This window comes from Ochotona curzoniae, unplaced genomic scaffold (assembly GCF_017591425.1).
Source record: "Ochotona curzoniae isolate NIBS_2020 unplaced genomic scaffold, NIBS_Ocur_1.0 contig_43, whole genome shotgun sequence".
Lineage (NCBI taxonomy): Eukaryota > Metazoa > Chordata > Mammalia > Lagomorpha > Ochotonidae > Ochotona > Ochotona curzoniae.
Genome location: NW_024466218.1, coordinates 33,598,180 through 33,617,440, shown reverse-complemented (window position 1 = coordinate 33,617,440; position 19,261 = coordinate 33,598,180). Strand labels below are relative to the sequence as shown.

At 40.1% G+C, this 19,261-nt stretch overlaps 1 protein-coding gene and 1 long non-coding RNA gene across 3 annotated transcripts in view; both read left to right on the top strand.

Moving 5' to 3' along the window:
* The window catches only part of TMX3 (thioredoxin related transmembrane protein 3), a 49,925-nt gene extending 41,542 nt beyond the window's left edge, over positions 1–8,383 (top strand). The window contains exons 16-17 of one of the 2 annotated variants that reach the window (XM_040985106.1): positions 5,778–5,849; positions 8,369–8,383. In XM_040985106.1, the coding sequence (XP_040841040.1) occupies positions 5,778–5,816 (39 nt within the window). In that variant the 3' untranslated portion in view covers positions 5,817–5,849; positions 8,369–8,383. Of the gene's footprint in view, positions 1–5,777; positions 5,850–6,581; positions 8,114–8,368 lie in introns of those variants that run through there. The other variant, XM_040985105.1, reaches the window with a different exon arrangement.
* Positions 8,384–9,246: 863 nt separating this feature from the next.
* Positions 9,247–19,261, top strand: part of LOC121159723 — a 43,654-nt gene continuing 33,639 nt past the window's right edge. Inside the window, exons 1-2 of the long non-coding RNA XR_005884411.1 lie at positions 9,247–9,340; positions 11,035–11,106. This is a non-coding gene — a long non-coding RNA (uncharacterized LOC121159723). The remainder of the gene's footprint in view (positions 9,341–11,034; positions 11,107–19,261) is intronic.

Genomic DNA, 19,261 nt, shown 5'->3' with positions numbered 1-19,261 from the left:
ACACGCCTTGAATCTCAGAGCTGTGAGTTCCTACTATGAGGAAAATATCACTTTATATTGCACCCTGTTGTTTTAAACAGAATCCTGGGTCATTTTGTCTCAATCTGACAGGGAATCACCACCCCAGAATATAGGGTGTAGCCTAAACTGGCTGCCATGCAGACTTCCAACCAAGCCAGTTGCTCCAGGATGACAGAAAACATGATCATGAATAGCATGACAGGTGAGCTGTCATACTTCATGTGAGATAAATGAGCCCTGTGATCAGAAACGATGTTTGATGAGTCATGCTGCAAATCTACAATGATAGTTTGGTGACTCCATATTCAAAGTGTCCATCTCAGCCTGATTAAAAAGGACTTAATGAGATCTACCTGTCTTCAGATCACAGCCTGGTTTTCTCAGGTAATGGTATCGTACTAAAGGCTTAGTTTGGTTTCTACTGTGGACTAATGGTGCAGGGGCAGTAGCTATAGCTGCGACAGCCTTGATGAAGTAAAGATTATCTAGCAAAACTGAAGCATCATTCCTATGTCTGGCTCCACAGATATTTCATTTGTGGGCTTGTGAAAAAATGATGGAAGCAGGTGAGACTGTCAGGTATCCACAGGGCAGGTTATCTTGTGTACCTGGTTGCTGTTTTAATTCGTGGCTAAGCTCATGGTTTGCTGAGCATTCCAATGAAACATGTTCATGCTCTGAACATTCGGAGAGCCTCCTCCTTCCCAGGTTTCCATGTTGTAATTTTGCTAGTAACTTTTCTCCCTCATGAGTGAACATCCTGTCATACCTTCAACAACTTTTCATGTTTCACAGTACACCTGGACCAGTTATCTCATCCAGGCAAAATGAACACCCCTGTGACCGTCTGCAGTTGTTGTCACTGGAGGAATCTTTTCTATCATTGCCTACAGAGTCATTGACGTCACAGCTGTCCATCTTCGTGTGGCTTGTGCATGTTAAGTACAAAGCACAACCAAGTCATTCTTGCAGAAACAACTTGTCCTGAAGATCTCCTTGTGGGGAAAGGAGATGCAGCAGTGGTTGGATGTGAGGCACGCGGGGTGCTTTTTGTGCATGTTCCCTCCAGGCCTACTCCTGTCTCATTCCATACATAACATTCCTGTTTGATGCTGAGCTCTTCCTGCTCTGTGTGTTCAGATTTATGGCTTGCAGGATCAGTGAACACTTGGTTCATGATGGAAAGCTCAGCTTGCTTGGGAAGTTGAGGGCTCAAGATCAAGCAGGAGCAAGTCAGAGCCATTTTGCAAGGAGTATGTATCTATAAAGGATGGCATGATGTTACTCCAAAATCAAGATGTTTTTCTTTATGGTGAGCACTCATCAACTTTGCAGAAAGCATCTCAATGTGCCACTTAGTCAAGCACCATCCAATCCCTGGATCATGGGGACCAAGTTGTACCTGCATTGCTGCGAAACCTCATTTTTATGAGTCCAGCTCAGACAAGCGGCAAGCTCTCTTCATAGATGTACTGAAGTAGCGTGCTCAAGTGAAATACATATCATCTCAACAAATCCAGAGAAATTTGCTATATGTTGTTGCAGCTTGTTCAGTGGCAGAGGCTTTACGCCATGATTTGAATCTCTCCTTATAACGAGATTCATGACATGTCCCAGACAACTTGACCATGAACAATTTCATCAAGATGGAAATCCTCTAAATGTCTGCGGAGTTGACTGTCTTCTGTTGGAGCATCTAGAGTGGCTGCTACTTGCTGCTCAGAAAGTCCAGTGTGAATCGAATTGTGGTCTCAACAGACCCTATACCAGAGTCCTCATCCCTAGTACGTTACTATGTGACTGTATTTGGAGATAATACCTTGAACTCGGATTTGTATCCACTCACACTGTGAGGGACAAATTTCTCTTGCTGAAGTTACCCAGTCGACAGTACTAGGTTATAGCAGCCTGGTGATACAGTCGGCCTTTACAAGCAGCAGTTTAATGCTCCAGTGTGATATCCAGGAAAGAAAAGCCATTGAAGTCCTTTTGGGCTAGATGTTGGTGTGGGGCTGGAGAAGTGACGAATCCTACAAATCCCTGAAGAAAAGAGTGTAGCTGGCTTTATAAACCCACCCAAAAGATATGAAGCCCAAGGATGTAAAGCCGAAGTCTTAAGCATGTAAGTCTTTGAGTCCTGTCTTAAATATCTGTGTGTGCTAATTTTATCCTGAGTGCACCCACCAGGTCTCTGGAGAAGGGTGTGTTTCTCATTATTTACTTTACAGTAAATGGTGATTTCCCAAGCCTGACTTCTTACCCCTGGAGAAATGTGATGAAAGGCTGATGTCACACTGCCTGTTCAGAGTTTGTACAGTTAAAGACAAACATGCAAAAGGGAAGCCAGGTGCTAAGTACGTGCTGTCCAGACGCCCTCCTTTGTGCTTCCAGGGGCACCCTGGGTTTCCACTGCAGCTCTTGGGTCTGTGGATACCCTTAACTTCCAGAGCAAGAAAATCCTGTCTCAGTTCTACAAGCCAGCCTTTATGCCAGCCTGCGTTGGAGGGTCCTGTAGGAGGCAGAGCACTCTGAAATGCTATATAATCAGTCACAGATTTTCCTCTAAGTCCTGCTTTTACTCTAGGTTCCAGATGTTAATAAAACTTTCACGGAAATTTGGCACAGTGCAAATGTAGAGATCTTTTCTCTAAAGCTCCACAAGAGGTCAGCAAACTTAATAGTTAGAGGAGCACATGCAGATTTTTGTTTTGTTTTAGTTCTTGAAAATTGTAAAAGCATTTCTTAGCTTAAGGTTCCTTCAAAAGATAAAGAAGTAAAAAAGGTTGTAGCCTGGAGTCAGTCTTTGTGTTTGCCTGGCACAAGGTACTCAGCTGATCAGTAGCTACATATTAGGAAGAAGGGTGCATGTCAATCAATGGGTAGAGCAAGGAAATCGCATCTGGAACAGCAGCTGCAGTTGGAGCCACTACTTGATTAAGCTTTCAGCAATCTGCTTTCATTCCAAGTCCATCTGTTCTCTACACAGGGCAAACGGGAGAGTTCAACAGAATCGCCACTCTGCATTTTTTGAGTCCTTATGGCTGCTGCAACCTCCGTAGCCTCTCCAGGAAGATGACATTTCCTTTGGGTTACCAGTTCACAGGCAGTTGCTGGACCTTCCACTTTGCTCTCCCTGACATAACCCTGAATCCATGGTCATGTAACATGGGAGTTTTGCAAGTTGCTGGATGTATGCCCTACTTACTCCTCTGACGGTAGGAAAGTCGTCAGAGGGTGTCCACTGTGAGATGGACTCAAGCCCAGATTCCGATGATGAACTGATTCTCGTAATGACCAACGACCACAGGAAGCACTGGCAGTTTTGACCAATATCTCTGAATCCATTATGTTTGATCATTTTCTCTTACCTTCAACTCTCTTTATATCTATTTTATATCCTCCATTTTTGCTGATGCTGTTCTCTTGGGTGAACACTTCAGCAATTGCTCCTATAGAGTTTTCTTCATGGTGCTTTTTCTGCTGATTTTAACTTTTTTTGTTTGTTTGTTTTTACTGTGACTTTACATTTAACCATTTTGACCTGTAAAAGTATTTTTAAAAGGTTGTTTTTCTATTGATTCTTACAATGTTCCAAGGAGTTCACGTGTGGAGAAGCATTTTTCCATTAATTTCAAGGTTTATGACTCCCATATTCTGTTAGTACACATTTTTAATTGCAAACAACTGAAGATTACTCTGTGAAATTTAAACAAAATTCAGTTTACTGATGGATGTGTGGATGCTCATGGAATCCCAAGAGGAACAGAGAAATACCTTTAGGTGTGGCAGGGCCACACAGAGTCCAATTCAAGCTGTGCAGTTGGTTCCAGGGAGAATGCAGACAATTCTAGACTAAATACAGATGCAGCTGAGCCTCCAGTTGGGAGTGTGGCTCTATTTCTGGTCACTGAAAGGCCTTGGAAGTCACTTTCTAGAATTCCCCCATTTCTCCTCACTTGATCTATTTCTGACAAGCTAAGCCTCAGTTACAGATAAAGAGGAATTCTTGAGGGAAGCCATCAAGAATGACACTTGATTGGTTGGGAAAGCTTAAGTTTTTAAGACATTAGTTTGAAAGAGAGAGGAAGCACATACACGAAGAGAAAAATCTTCCAATCAGTTGATTTACTCCCAAAATGGCCACAATGGCCAGGGCAGGGCTAGGCTGAAGCCTCCTGGTCTCCTATGGCGATACAGGGACCCATGCACTTGAACCATGCCTTGCTGCATTCCCACTTACAACAGGGAGCTACAAAGGAGTGCAGTGCCAGCACTTCAAACAATGGCTTAACCTGATGAACCACAGTTTCAGCCTGAAAGTCTTACAAAATTCTTAACAATTTAGATCTTACACAGCAAGAGAGTGACCGTGAAAGCCAAAGTGAGGCAGATGAGATTTCTGGTAGGAAAATTATGTTTAGGTATGTGGCTGGAAACAAACTGCCCTCATGCTCGGTGCTCACTCCACCACGTCCACCCATGGGTTTTAGTGCTATGGTTTTTGACTTCAGTATACATCTGAGACTCTAATCTTTGTTTCTTTGGAGCCAAACATAAAAATGTCTAGTGATGTAAGCATGGTGGTGATGATTGCTTTCTTATGTTTATAAAAGGTAGACAACTGCTATCATGTGTTATATTTTCCTTAATTTCCCATGAGCAAGTAATACTTTATTTGTGTATTTTTGTGCTTAAGAGTTCAATTTGGCAATAATGATCAGATTCCAGTGTGTATTACATACCTAATGAAGAAACCTGCACTTTTCTAACAACCTTTATTTTCTTTTATTGCTAAAAATTGGGGGAAAAAATTTGTGATTGCAGGCATTGAAACAATGTATTTCGGATGGGCTCTGTTGGCTTAAACAACAAAAGAATTTGATCAATGATTTTTACTAGATAATGTCATTTCATGAGAGAATCTTTGTTTGATTAATATTTATGTTTATAACCTTGGAGAATTATTTAAATTCCTTGTCTGCAAAATGGAAGCTATATGTAATGTACTGATTAGAGGATTAAATGATCATTGTAGTTAGCACCTACATGGTGCATGGTAAATCAAAGCATATTAATTATTGGTTATTATTATTATTTGTTTTATACAACTGCTCCCTCCTTGACCTAGCCAGTTCCAACTTTAAAAAATGATGTGTTTTTCTGTTTTCCTAGAAAATATAAGGCAACATATAAAACTTAATTTAATCAACTGTATCTTTGATTTTTTTTAAAGATTTTTTAAAGATTTTTATTGGAAAGGCAGGTATGCAGAGAGGAGAGACAGAGAGGAAGATCTTTCACCCGATGGTTCACTCCCCGAGTGGCCTCAACAGTTGGAGCTGAGCCAATCCGAAGCCAGGAGCCTTGTCTGGGTCTCCCACAGGGGTGCAGGGTCCCAAGGCCTTGGGCCATCCTCCGCTGTTTTTCCAGGCCACAGGTAGGAATCTGGATGGGAAGTGGAACAGCCAGGGTTAGAACCAGTGCCCAAATGGGATCCCGGCGCATTCAAGGTGAGGACCTTAACCGCTACGCTATCGCGCCGGGCCCTGATATTTAATTAAAATAGAAACATAATTGTGAGTTTCAAGTAATAACCTGCTCATCTTTTGTTAATCTTAACTTCCTTTCTTTTAACCCATTTACCTTATTCAGTGTCACTTGTTTGATGATTAAGTTAAGCCTCAAAATAGAACCAATATACTGAAAACAGAATTACTGCTTTTGTGTCAAATGCTGTTGCTTGTTTTTTTTCACAGCATGCCAAGGAGGAGCTAGTGACTAAACATGCAATGTAACATTTTTCTGAACTCGTGTGGCATCACCACATGGTAAGTGATAATATGTGTACTTTCCATGTTAATCTGTTCCACTCCTGAAACCAGCATTGTGATGGTTTCATCTTAGGCACATTTCTGTTGACCACATTTTCTACTCGCCTAGGAGGGAAATGATGGCTGCTAAGGATTGATGTGTGGAGAAATTGAATTTAAACAGTGTTCATTTGTTTTGTTTAATGCACTTACTATATTTAATGAGACAAAGAACATCATCTTGTAAATGGAAAGACACAAGAAAGGATACACAGAAGCAAGGATCGTGTTATTTTAAAGTGATAGCAGTTTAAATTCGAATTTGATTTGATTTGGTACATGTATCTTAAATGACTCTTGGTTGATTATATATATCCTACAAATACACACTCACATCCCTACTATACATATTACTATATATAGATATATTAAATATGCATCACGTACAAACTATATATATCCTACATATGTACACATATATATCCCTAGTATATATACTACTGTGTATATACTCTATATATTATATACATCCCTACTCTATATATTACATAATACATATATATGTTATATTATATACCATGTTATATTATATGTATATATATTCCTGAAAAAATATATATTCTGGGAATATTTTATTTTATTCTTCATGTCTCTGAACTTTACAATATGACTATTATTATTAGTGATAGCTGCCTTTTTCACTAAAAATTCTGAAAATCATTGTCTTAACTTTTATCTCTCTTTGAAAAGCAGAGTCCCTGAGATACAGGAGAGAGAAATAGAATGTGACAGTGGAGGAGGAGGAGGAGGAGAAAGGCATAGAAGAAAGAATCGTTCTTCATCAGCTTTTGCTTCCCCAATGCCTGTAACAGCCAGGCAGAAGCCAGCAACGCAGATGCTAATGCGCAAGTCCCACATGACAGGCAAGGACTTCACCTGCAGCCTCCCGCTGTGTGTCAGTAGGAAGCTGGCTCACAAGCAGAGCTGAGACTCACACCCAGAACTCACCTCTGAGCCACTGCTTCACATGCTTGTGCCACACGTTGTTTTGTTTGTCTCATGAGCAGACCATGAAATGGAAATCGGAATGTAAGTAGTTTCTATGAAACGTTTTGAGAACACCAGTAGCTAAATGTGGAAGTATTCCCAGCTGTTGGAAAATTCGGCAGGAAAATGCTGGGAAATGTTGCAAAAATACTTTCATTGGAAGAAAGGTTCAGGAATAGTCACAGAGTCTCAGGAGGAGCTGTCCAGGGCTCCTTGGAGAGCAGCTGTGCGCCCTCTGTCCTTGCAGCCTGTCCAGACTGCCCCTGCAGGTCTGGGGATTACAGACAAGCCTCAGGCCCAGAAGAGAAAACAGTGGCAGCCAGAAAGTGCCTGATACTAAGACCCTGGGAGGCAGAGAGAACCTCCTGGGAAGGACTTCAAGGCACAAGTGATGGAGTTTACTTCTCCTCAAAACAGCCCAGTGCTGTGACTATATATATATATATATATATATAAAGATTGGAAAATAGACTCTATTTCTTACTAGATAAATGTCTAATCACTTCCCGAGTGTCCTTTGTCTCACATGCAATATGGATCTATTAATTATATTTACATGTTGAATTATTTATTATGCAAGATTTCCTCTCTAGCTGTGTTCACTTGCTGTTGGAAACCAGGTTTCCTTCTTTGCCATACCATGTGGTTCTGTGAGCTTCTTCTGAGCTGTAGCCATCAGAATGCCAGAGAAGTGACTTGTGTCGTTCTTAAGCATGGACCATAGACCCTCTAAAACTGCGTACCTATTCCAGCTGGCTAAAGGGGACATGATCCCTAAGAAGGATTTGGGAGTTAATAACAACGGAAGCTTCTTTATCATGGGGTTAAAAAATGTATGCTGGTGGACCTCATTACTAATATTGTCTGACAAACACTGTTAGGCAAGCAGCAAAAGACTACGCCTTTAACACATGGATTATTTATTAGAATAGCTGATTTTAACCCAAATAAACCACTCTTTGCCATTTTCAGGTTCATGATTAAGAAGATTCTCAACTAAACTCTACTACAGGGTCTCAACTTACTAACATTTTAACTAAATATCATTGCAATGAATTATGAAAAGTGCTTATTGGATATCAACTTTAAATTTACTTAAATACATAAAGGTTTATATAGATAATCAAAAAGTGTTAGCATTTAGCATAGACATCACATATAAAAAGAATATATGCAGTGAGAATCAAGATGGTAGAATAGGGAGACACAGCTCACCAACAAAGAGCAGCGGAAACTATCTCATGGATTTTGATGTTTTTGTTTTTAGTTTCATCTCTTCAAAAACAGTTTATTTTCTCATATTAAATTCTTCACTGACTCACAGGTCACACAGTAGCATCATTTTCTTCAAGAAGGTTCTTGATTTATTTTCTTTTTCATTTCTTTAGCATCACATTAGTCATTCAGTAACACACTTTTTAACTTCATTGCATTGTAAATTTGTATTTTTCTTCCTGTTGTTGATTTTATTTTGTGGTTTTTCATTTAAGAGAATGTAACATAACTGTGTAATGAAGACTATCTTATCCAGATGTGAGGATGCAATGAAGTATGCATCTGAACTTCCAGGTCAAAGATGGATTCCCAGTGAAACTCAAATTTATCTCGACAATAGGATGCTGCACTCTCTACCATTGTCCATGCCCGCAATGATGGACTTCTGTTTGTGAAGAAGTATATTATTGTAATAAAATAAGGGAAATCAGTGTGTGGGGGAGAGGATTTAGGAAGGGAGTCAGAGAAATCCCATGCTATTTCTATGGAAAGCCTATGGAAATATATAATAAAATAAAATAATAATAATAAAAATGGAAAAATGTATGCAGCTAAAGCTAGACATTAAAGCATCCTTATAAAATGCATCTCAATCATTTACTGCAATCTGCTTCTCAAGTCCGGAACTATAGAAGATAGTTCTAGAAAATGAGTTAATCTGTTCTGGAATCCTCCACCACCATCGTCCCAAATCAGTCACGCAGTCCCATTCCCTTCCTGGTGGCTGATTAAGAAAAACACAGGGGACGTATTTGTAGCCAACTGTACCCCAAGGCATTTGTGGGCCAAATGGGGCCTAAATTCCTATTCTAGGGACTGGCACTATGGCACAGTATGCTTAGTCTGCATTTTGTGCCAGCATCCCTGCTTGCTCCACTTTTGTTCCGGCTCCCTTCTTGTGGCCTGGGAAGTCTTAGGGTGGTCCAAGTCTTGGGACCCTGCACTCATGTAGGAAACCCAGAGGAGCCTCCAGGTTCCTGGCACTGGACTGGGTTAGCTCCGGTTGTTGTGGCCCTTTAGGGAGTGAACCAACAAATGAAAGATCAGTCTCTGTCCTTTGTTTTTTCTTTACAACTCTGCCTTTCAAATAAAAAATAAAAACCTGAAATTCTTATTCCAGGTCTTTGAGGACTGATCCTAAGCATAAGCAGTATGCCGTGCTCAGGGTGACAATGGCTATCTAAAAGGTGAGAAAAGCACGCTCACGCGGGGGCACAGTTCAGGATTGGAGTGGGAGGACAGGATTGCACAGGGCAGGTGCGTGGCTTCCAGCTCCGGGACGAGCATGGTTGCAGGGCGGACATTCAGAACACAAACACACAGAAAGGGGCTCGGCTGCACCTGCTGTTGTTGTGGGGTATTTAGGCGCTGGCATCTTTCTTGTGACTGTGAAACACTGAGCTCAGGGCCAAGCAGCCAATTTGGAAAAGTGAAGAAAATCCAGGCCCTTGGCGATGGACTCAAGCTGTGTTGCCTCATACAGCCTGGAGCTGCTCTGTACTTCTGGTTCTGTGGCCAGAGCACGCATTTCTCACTGTTTAACCCAGTAAGGGTTTCACTTCCTGTTACTATTACCTGTGTGCATCCTAAATCTTCCACCGTCTTCAACAGATTCAAGAAGAACATTCGGGAACAATTAGAATCCAGACAAGTTTCCTAAAATTTTTCAAACTGCTGGTTTATTCTACATTTGCTAGTAATCAATACAGAGGGATAAAAATCTTTAAAACATGGTATGCTTGAGAAAATAGTGGTTTTATGTTTTTGTTTCTTTAACTGATGGGTGGTGGTGAAGAAGTTGGTCGACAGGGAAAGAATCAACAAGCACGGACATGCTGATCAAACGAGATATTGAGTGATGGGTTTGGGATATGTTTCTATGTCACCATTCTCCAAGATGAACTGACAAGCCTGGAGTTTCTGACAACCAAATCAAGCTGGCCGTCTTGATATAGAGGTGGCTACTAAGGCTCAATTCGCAGGGAAATGCCCAATGTCTAACATTGTCTAGCAGATCTTTCCAGAACTGGCTTTTAAACAAATCAGCTGTTGCTCAGACCTCAGTGTAAGTTGGGAACAAAGCACACAACGCACACACAGTAATTGCTCTGGGTGTGAATGCATGTGCTGCTTGTTGCTACAGATGATATTTCTGATAAATGCTTATTGTTTTTTGCAGATAGATGATAAAAGAATAGTCATGTAGATTTTATAAGGTATACTTTCTCAACAATGATGCAGTATATTTAAACAGATTAAAAATCATTTTTTAATTTAGTACACTTAAGTAATTATTTCAAAACATTAAACCTGTACGTGCATAGAAGTGGTTTAAATTTAATCGTTTGGAGAAGATAGAGCAGCAGCATCTGAGTGTGGCTGCTGGTTTGAACCCTGAGAATGGGTTGTATTGACAAGCGTGAGGTCAATGAGTGAGCAGGCAAGAGGGCGGTTTCAGCAGTTTCACTGAAAAACAGATAAAAACTGCGGAACCTGCCAGACCAGGCAGGCCTCTTAGAAGCCAAATTAAGACAACTAATCAGAGTGTTTCCTTTGGATTAAGTTAATAATTGCTGTAAGTTATGAAAATTATCAGTTGGAAATTATTATGGTTTATTTTAGAGATTCAGAATTTTGCAAGCATGAAGTAGAATCTAGAAGACCATGACAGTCACCTATGGTTTGCCAAGCTCCTTCACTGTAGCAGAAACTTGGAGCTGTTTGGAGAAGACCATTTTTAAATTGTATTTCCACTCTGTTAACTCCTTCTCCATTTCAGGTGTTTTTCATAGATATCCCTCTCAATTATTGTTTTTTAGCCGCTACTTAATTCCCATCACAAAATGTGTGATTTATTTACTCTGCCTATGCTTTGTTTCAGAAAGAAGCTCTCCTTAGCACATCCCACAGATGCATTTATCACCTTTGAAGAGAAGGGATAATGAAATGACAGGTGAGATCCATCAAGTGAAATTCACTTGTTAATACAGCCGTCTAGTTGATTGCATAAAATAACCAGTCAATCTTCAATCAATTTTAGACAAGAACTTTATCAGTCTAATACTAAATGCAAAGAGAAATACAACCAAATCACTCTACTCATTTCTTAACCTCACAAAGTTTTCTCTCTTTCTGGATAGTAAGAAAAAAATAACTTCTAGCTGACAAACATGGACACCAAGTGTGAAAACAATACATAATTTTTAAAAACAATTTATATGTTACAACACATGTTGCATTATTTTAATTTAGAATAATCGTTGGGGTCAGCATTTTGGCATAGAGGGTAAAACCACCTGTGGGGCCCATGTCCTCTATGGGTGCTAGTTTGTGGTTCCTGATAATTGGCTGGGAAAAGCAGTGAAAGGTGATCCAAGCACTTGGGCCGCTCTTACCCAGGAGGGAGATCTGGAAGAAGCTCCGGGTGTAGTTCTGGCTTTTACAACCATCTGGAAAGTGTATCAGCAGATGAAACATTCCTCTCTCTGTTTCTCCCTCTTTGGCTTTCAAACAACTAAACAAGTCTTTTCAATAATAGAACACGTGTCAACTTGGAAGATACATGAAACTGTCATGTACTTTTTCAAGTAAAGAAACTGAGGTTAAGTAAATTAAGTGATGCTCCTAGTGTCATTAGGGGCAGAGACCAACTCAGCCAGAACTTGAGTCCATGTCATGTCATGGTTTTCTCAATGTACATTGCTGAAAAACACAGGTGGGTTTATAATAGTTGACATAGGTTGTCCATGATGGACATTAGCTGATTTGAGGATTTAAATGGGCATTGATAACAGTGGGAAATCTAGGGCAAGTCAATAGAATTAAGACAGATGATGAATCAATGAGTTGCCAATAAGAACTACATTAGTCTGTATAGTCGGAGGGGTTGAAGACAGAGAGGAATGGGAAGCAATACTGTATTGTAGAAACAGCACTCAATATCTGTTGTTGATTTGCAGTTTCAGTTTATAATACTATGGCATTTACTGTTTCTGAATTTCTGAGACATATTGATATGCAGCCTGGGTGTATATATTGGCAAATAGTGCTGAAAAATGCTAAAGGCATCATGATTCATAGCTAATACATTTCTGGAAGAGTGTACTTACAAAAAAACCTGCAAAAACCTAATGCCTATGTTCTACATGGAGGATTTTATTCTTTCTTTATTTGGAAGTGAAGAATGATCAGCTCAAGTGATCCAGAGACCATAATGTGATGTATGTGGCACGGAATCTGCAGAATCATCAGTGGATCAGTGATTTACTGAAAAAATCTGAATTGTCAGGAAGTTCACTTTTGAAAGTTGAGTTCCCTGGAGAGACTGCACCAGTTTCGCATGAGTTATAATAAATCTGAATTATGAGAAAGTAATGGTGATTTAATTCACAGAATACTATTTATTCCCAAGCTTTCCATTTGGTTGAAATATTAAAACTCTGAACAAAACCCTCAAACTAATATTGTGCAGGGACATTCTACCAGATCCTTATTTCTCCTCCTTCATGATGGATGGAAGTAACCAGCAGTAATAAAATATGTTGGACATGAAGTCACTCATCAAAGGTGTTACAGCCAAGAGATTACAAATTGCTGTAAAGCACAGCAAACTCAATGTGTTAAAAGTGAGACAGTGTTAGCCTTGCAGGCAGTATATGATCTGTTAAATTAGAATATATTTCATTCTTTAAGAGAGAACAAACTGGGTTTCAGTGATAGAATTCAGTGAGAATCAAAGTAATATGAAAAGCAGGTGCAGGATATGTGTGTGTGCTTGTCTTCTTTTTTTTTTTTTAAGGTTATTTTTATTGGAAAGGTAGATCAAACTTACAGAGAGAAGGAGGGACAGAGAGAAAGCTATTCCATTTGTTGGTTAACTAACCAAGAGGCCACACTACCAGAGCTAAGATGGTCAGGAGCCAGAAGCCAGGAGCTTCTTCCGGGTCTCCCATTCAGGTGCAGGATCCCAAGGCTTTGGACAATCCTCTACTGCTTTCCTAGGCCATAAGCACGGAGCTGGATGGGAAGTGGAGCAGCCAGGACATGAACTGGAACCCGTATGGGATCACGGCATTTGCTACATAAAGATCTGGTTGTTGAGTCATTGCACCAGGCCCATGTCTGTCTTTTGTCTTTCTGTGTGTCTCTGTGACTATACCCATCATAAAGCAAAGAGTGTTGGTAGAGAAAAAGTATTTTATTTTAAAAAAATATTTATTTATTTTGAAGTGAAGAATTACGGGTTGAGACAGAGAAGGGCGAGGAAGAGGGGGAGGAGAGACATAGAGCGAGAGGGGGGGGAAGAAATACCTTCCATTGTAAGGTTCACTCCACAAAAGGTTAAAATGGGTCAAGCTGAGCCGAACCAGAGTCATGAGCTTTTAGTGGTCCTCCACATGGATGCAAGGGCCCAAGCAGTTGAGTCAGTTCTCCCACCAAGGTACATGGACTGCAAGAATTGGACTTTTCTCCACTTTTCCAGACAAACTGGCAGGTCACTGTATCAGAGGTGGGGCAGCTAGGACTGAACAGAAATGCCAGCACCTTAAGTGGTGGCTTACCCTAATTTATCACAGTGTCAGCCCCCAAAGTGTAATTTTGGAAGTCCATTGTAAGGTGAGTAGTTTCAATTTAATTTAAGTAGGTTTATACATTATTCATTTTACAGTAAACACTCTTTTGTAGTTAGAATTTAAAAAAATGATGTAGATACTGGAAGTCCTCTGTTTTGAAGATGGTGATAAATGTATAAATAGAAAATGACAATAACATGTGGTCAATACCGTGTGTCAATTTATTTGTTGTTGCTATATGAAAATATCAGAGGGCCTGGCATTGTGATGCATGGGTTAGATTGCTGTTCGCAATTTTGGCATTCCATTAGGGTCTGGTTCCAGGCTTAGATGCTCTGCTTTCATACCATGTCCCTGGTAACGCACCTGGGAAAGCAGCCAGTGATGGCCCAGGTCCTTGCGTGCCTGCACTCAGTGTGGGGCCTTGCTGGATGTCCTTGCTCTTGCGTTTGGCTATAGTAGTCCCAGCCACTGTGGCCATTTGAGGAGTGAACTAGAAGACAGAAGATCTCTCTCTGTCTCTTCCCTACCCCCCTCTGTAACTCTGCTTTTCAAACAATAAATAAATAAATAAATAATTCTTTAAAAATTGGAAATCTCTGAGATTGAATAACTCATATAAATAAAAATACTCTTGTTATGGTTCTGGAGGCTTGAGGGAGAGGCGTGCTTCTGGTTGTGGCTTTCTTGCTGTCGTCTCAAGAACAGAGGGTCAGCATGGGAGGAAGCAAGGGAGGCAGAGACCGGGAAACAATGACAAACACAGACAGATGTACCGATGAGAAATGAAAGGGTGAGGCGGAGGGAGAGAAGCACAGAGAGGGACACTGAGAAGATGGAGGAGCCCACGCCCAGGTAAGGGCCCTGATCCCTTCACAGGGCGGAGGCCTCAGGATCCCCTCCTTCCGGCCTCTTCTGCCAGGTCTTCTGAACTGGTGATTCTCTGCATTTAACCCCAGAGGGCTGTAAGCTGAGTCTGCATTCAGCTATGGAAGTGCAGACACAGCCTGCAGTGCGGGCCTTTCTGGGAGCTGGGGCCAGGTAGGGCCTCTGCTGGCTGCTGCTGATGGGTGCTCTGTCAGTGGTCTCTCTGAATTCCTAACTTAGAGACGAGACTTCTAAAATTATACCTCAGTGATGAATAATATGGAGAGTAATAAAAATTTGTCACAAAGACTGGAATAAATTATGAGAAAGGTACATTTATAAATGATGTATCCAGATTTAAGAAAAGGTTTACAAATGAGCACTTGATTGCTTGTATAGCACAGAGTAGTGAGATTATTAAAAAGAAGCGTTTTTGAAAGCAAGACTGATCCACTATTACCCCCTTTGTGTCATTTTCTACGTTCAAGTATTTCAGGGGATTTTTTTTTTTTTGCTGGATTATATGGTACTATTTTTTTTTAGTTACACTTTCTGCAGATTTTTCCATTTATACATTGTATAGCAGATTATTCTTCTGGTATTGAAATGGTATAAATGGAACTTCCTCAGTCTGTTGTAGAGTAAAGGAAAATTTTGTAAAATCCCCTCCTTGGATAAATCCTAAGTAATGCTTAGTTTATCACGTTTTTTGTCTTTATCTAGGAGCCTGACTTCATAAGAATAGAAGATTGTCATTTCATAGCTCAGTTAATAAATATACCATTTAATTTTAGTCTTTTGTTGATGAAAATGATCATTATTTGATTGCTCTGGCATTGTTGTTAAACCCTAAAAATGTTCATTGTAATAATTTTCTTCTCTTTCTCCATTTAATTAGCTCAGTCTTATCATTTGCCATGCAATTTGTTCCCACTTGAAAGTTTCGGATCAGCTCTTGATATCCAAATAATTAAAAACCAGAGCTGCAGCTATGTGATTTTCAAGAAGAAACACAGTCTGGTGTGCTAAAGAAGTTTTCCGCCACTGTTTATACTCATTTTAAAACTGGAATCCTGGCAGCAAATACCACCACAATCCGAGAGCAGTGACCTATTGGGATGGCCAGAAGGGCAGCCAATTGACAACAATGAGCATAATCAATGGTGTGGGAGTCAGTGACGTGACATGAATTATTTAGTTTTAGATTTCTTCCTTTGAAAACAAAATTTGGTGGTTGAGCAAACACATGTTCTCATTACATGCTGTCACTCAACTCCGACCGCACATTATTGGGTGGTTATTTGGAGAAAGATTATATCTGGAGGAACCAGTGCAAACTCTGCGAGTCTCCGATAAAACCCCAGAGAACCTTTGAAGAGCAGGTTTCCAGGGATGCATCAGCCCTTTGGCTTCTCAGTGAAGTGCATTATTTGTTAAGGCACGCTGAGTAGCATCTCTTAAATAAAACGGAAGTTGCTCATCTCAGATCCTCTTAGAAGAGCAGTCAGATCAACAGAAAGATGTTAAATCAAAGTGTGATGACCTATGAATGACCAATTCCATTTGCATTTGGGAATTCATTATGAACAAGCAAACCCAAGATGCCCCCTCAGCCATTCATCCCTGGCTCCCAAATCAGAACAGAGCTTTTTATTGGGAACCAAGGGCAAATAAGAAAGACGACTCCTCTGCCAAGTTTTCTTGTACCTATGCTGCCCAGGGATTAAAACACAAGACATATGGCCTAAACCCTACGCCATGCTGTCTTCTCTTTAGCTAATGTGCAGTGCAAGCTAAACTTGGTAAAACAATAGTCCTAGAAAAAATTCACAAAAAGGTGTCTCAAGGATGTCTTTGAGAAAGGAGAGATGTGCAGCTTATTGATTTTGTGTTGGGGATTGTGGTGGAAAAGAAAATGGTGTGTGTGGGAGTAGGGCTTGTATAGGGAGGAGGAACTGCTGACACAGTGCAGGTGTACCATTCACAGCTTCTTCAGCAGTTATCCCAAGGGTAGGCGAAGATGAACTGAGTCAAAGCTTTGTCAGGAGATTAGAAAAATACAAATCAAGGCCTAGAGGAAGAGGCTGGCTCTAGGACTACTGCCTTGCCCTGAGTTAAAATCAACTTTCTGGATCAGGAAACGCAATGTATTACCCCATTTATGCAAATGCAATTAAAATGATATTGTTATTGGGCTTAGAATGGTCTTTTTCAACTCAATGCTGGCGTAGTTTGCAAAGCATATTTATTCTGTGATTAAACTAGTAATAATTCTAGATATAGTCTACCTAAAAATCAATCTCTGATCTTATATATGCAAATTCTTAGTTAAAAATAAGGATTTCTTTTTAATTTGGAAGATAGAGTTACAGAGAGAGGGTGAGAAATATGATACTTTTCATTCATTGGCTCACTCCCCAAACAACCACAATGACCACAACTAGATAACTAGTCTGGTCGAAAGCCAAGAGCCAGGGATTTCTTTTGGTTCTCCTATGTGGTGGCAGGGCTCAAGGACGTGGGCTGTCGTCTTCTGCTTTCTCAGGTACATTAGCAGGGAGCTAGAATGGAAGTGGGGCAGCTGGGAATCGAACTGTGCCCATAAGGGATGGGCAGGCAGTGGCTTTTTGTGTTGTGTCACAATTATGTTCCCAATGTCACATTTAAAAAAAATATATTCCAATGTAGCATTGTTGATCAAACATGAGGAGAAGCTATTTTTCTGTGATCCTCGAATGATATAGTTATAATTATTTTTGTTGGAAAGGCAGATCTAAAGAGAGAAAGAAGACACAAGAGAGAAAGATGTTCCATCCTCTAGTTCACTTCCAAAAGGGACCCAATGATGGTAGTTGAGTCAATCTGAAACTAGGAACCAGGAGCTTATTCTGGGTCTCCAAAATGGGCGCAGGGTCCCAAGATTTTGGGCCATCCTCTACCGTTTTCCCAGGCCTTAAGAAGGGAGCTGGATAGGAAGTGGAAGTGCTGGGGCATGAACCAGTATCCATATGGCATCCTGGTGCATTCAAGGCAAGGATTTAGCTCTTGAGCAATTGTGCCAGGAACAATTGTTCCATACTTTCAACAGTAATAGAGCATTACTTAAAAACTTTATCCAGGGATTGGCATTGTGGTGTGATAGATTAAGCTGCCACCTGTGAGGCTGGCATTCTAAATGGGTATTTGGCTTAAGTCCTGTCCGCTCCAGTTTTGATCCAGTTCCTTGCTAATGTGTCTGGGGAGGCAACTGAAAATAACTTAGATAATTGGGTCACCACTGCCCACGTGGAAACCTGCAAGAAACTCCTGGCTTCCAGCCCTGACCCTAGTTATGGTGGCCAATTTGGAAGTGAACCAGTGGGTGGAAGATCTGTCTATCTCCCTCTGTCTGTCTTTATAATTCTGCTTTTCAAATAAATAAATAAATCTTTAAAAGCTGTAATGCGGTGGAAGAAAGTCTCATTGTTCTGTTTTGAAGTTAAATGTCACTTATTGCACTCATTGGCTATTATTCTTTCATTTTTTGTTTGCTCAGTAGAATTCTATTGTTTTCATGCTTAAGCGCATCCTCTGGCCTTTTGTGTTTGTAACTAGTGAATGGATTATCACCCAGTCTTTTAACCTGTTTGCTAGTCAACATTGTCTGGTATGGCTACATGAGACTTCCGTTTGTGAAAACAGTGATAATGACAAGTGGTCTTACTATTGATTCTGTACTTGTTCAATATTTTCTATTTGTTACACTTTCCTGCTTAATGTTCTCACTTTCAATTTGGGTTTTTGATTAAGTGCTAGAATAATCTTTTTCACATTCTATTTTACTTTGATTATTTCAGTAGGTGTTTATTAAATTATTTGAACATACAGATGTATCAAGTCAAGAGCCCTGGGATTTTGATCTAATGATTTTTCTACAATAATAATTTTCCTAAAAGCTATAATAATATTTCCTGCCTAATGGCTATTATAATATTTTTTAATATTATTTCTTATGTCTCTTCTTTTTCTTTAGTGGAATTTTTTTCTAATTTTGTTAAAATATGTCTTCATGTTATTGAGTTTTTTCCCAGGACAGATGAATTTATACTTATAATGTTTAGTCCTTTTTGTGAGGATATGAAATATTTTGGATTCCAAATTATTTTTCCTCAGAATATTAAAAAGATTACTTTTCAATAGCTTTTTATATTAGAGATAGAAATATCATTTTTATGCTTTGATGAAGCCTATTTTTGTTAAATTGTTCATTTGGGGGATAACTGAAAACTTTTATGCAGCTTCAAGAAATAATGCGTTTATTTCTGTCTATCTGCTTGTCTATCTATTTATCTACCATATATCTAATATGTAAGAGATGGAGGGAGAGAGAGAGACAGGGCGACAGGGAGGGGCAGGAGTGAGCAAGAAGGGGCGTCTGGTTCCTTACACACCAGAAATGTGTGTGTAATTGCCTGAGCTGGGCCAGACTGAAGCTAGGACCACAGAATGCAGTGTTGGTCACCCACAGGGATGGCAGAGAACCTGATAACTTTAGCCTCTAGTGCTGTAATATATTAGGGAGCTGGAATCTTAAGTGGATCTGACCTTTGCAGCTGCTTGGGGAGTGAATCATCGAATGGAACATCTTGCTGCGTGTTTCTTCTCCTGTCTTTATATCTGACTTTCCAA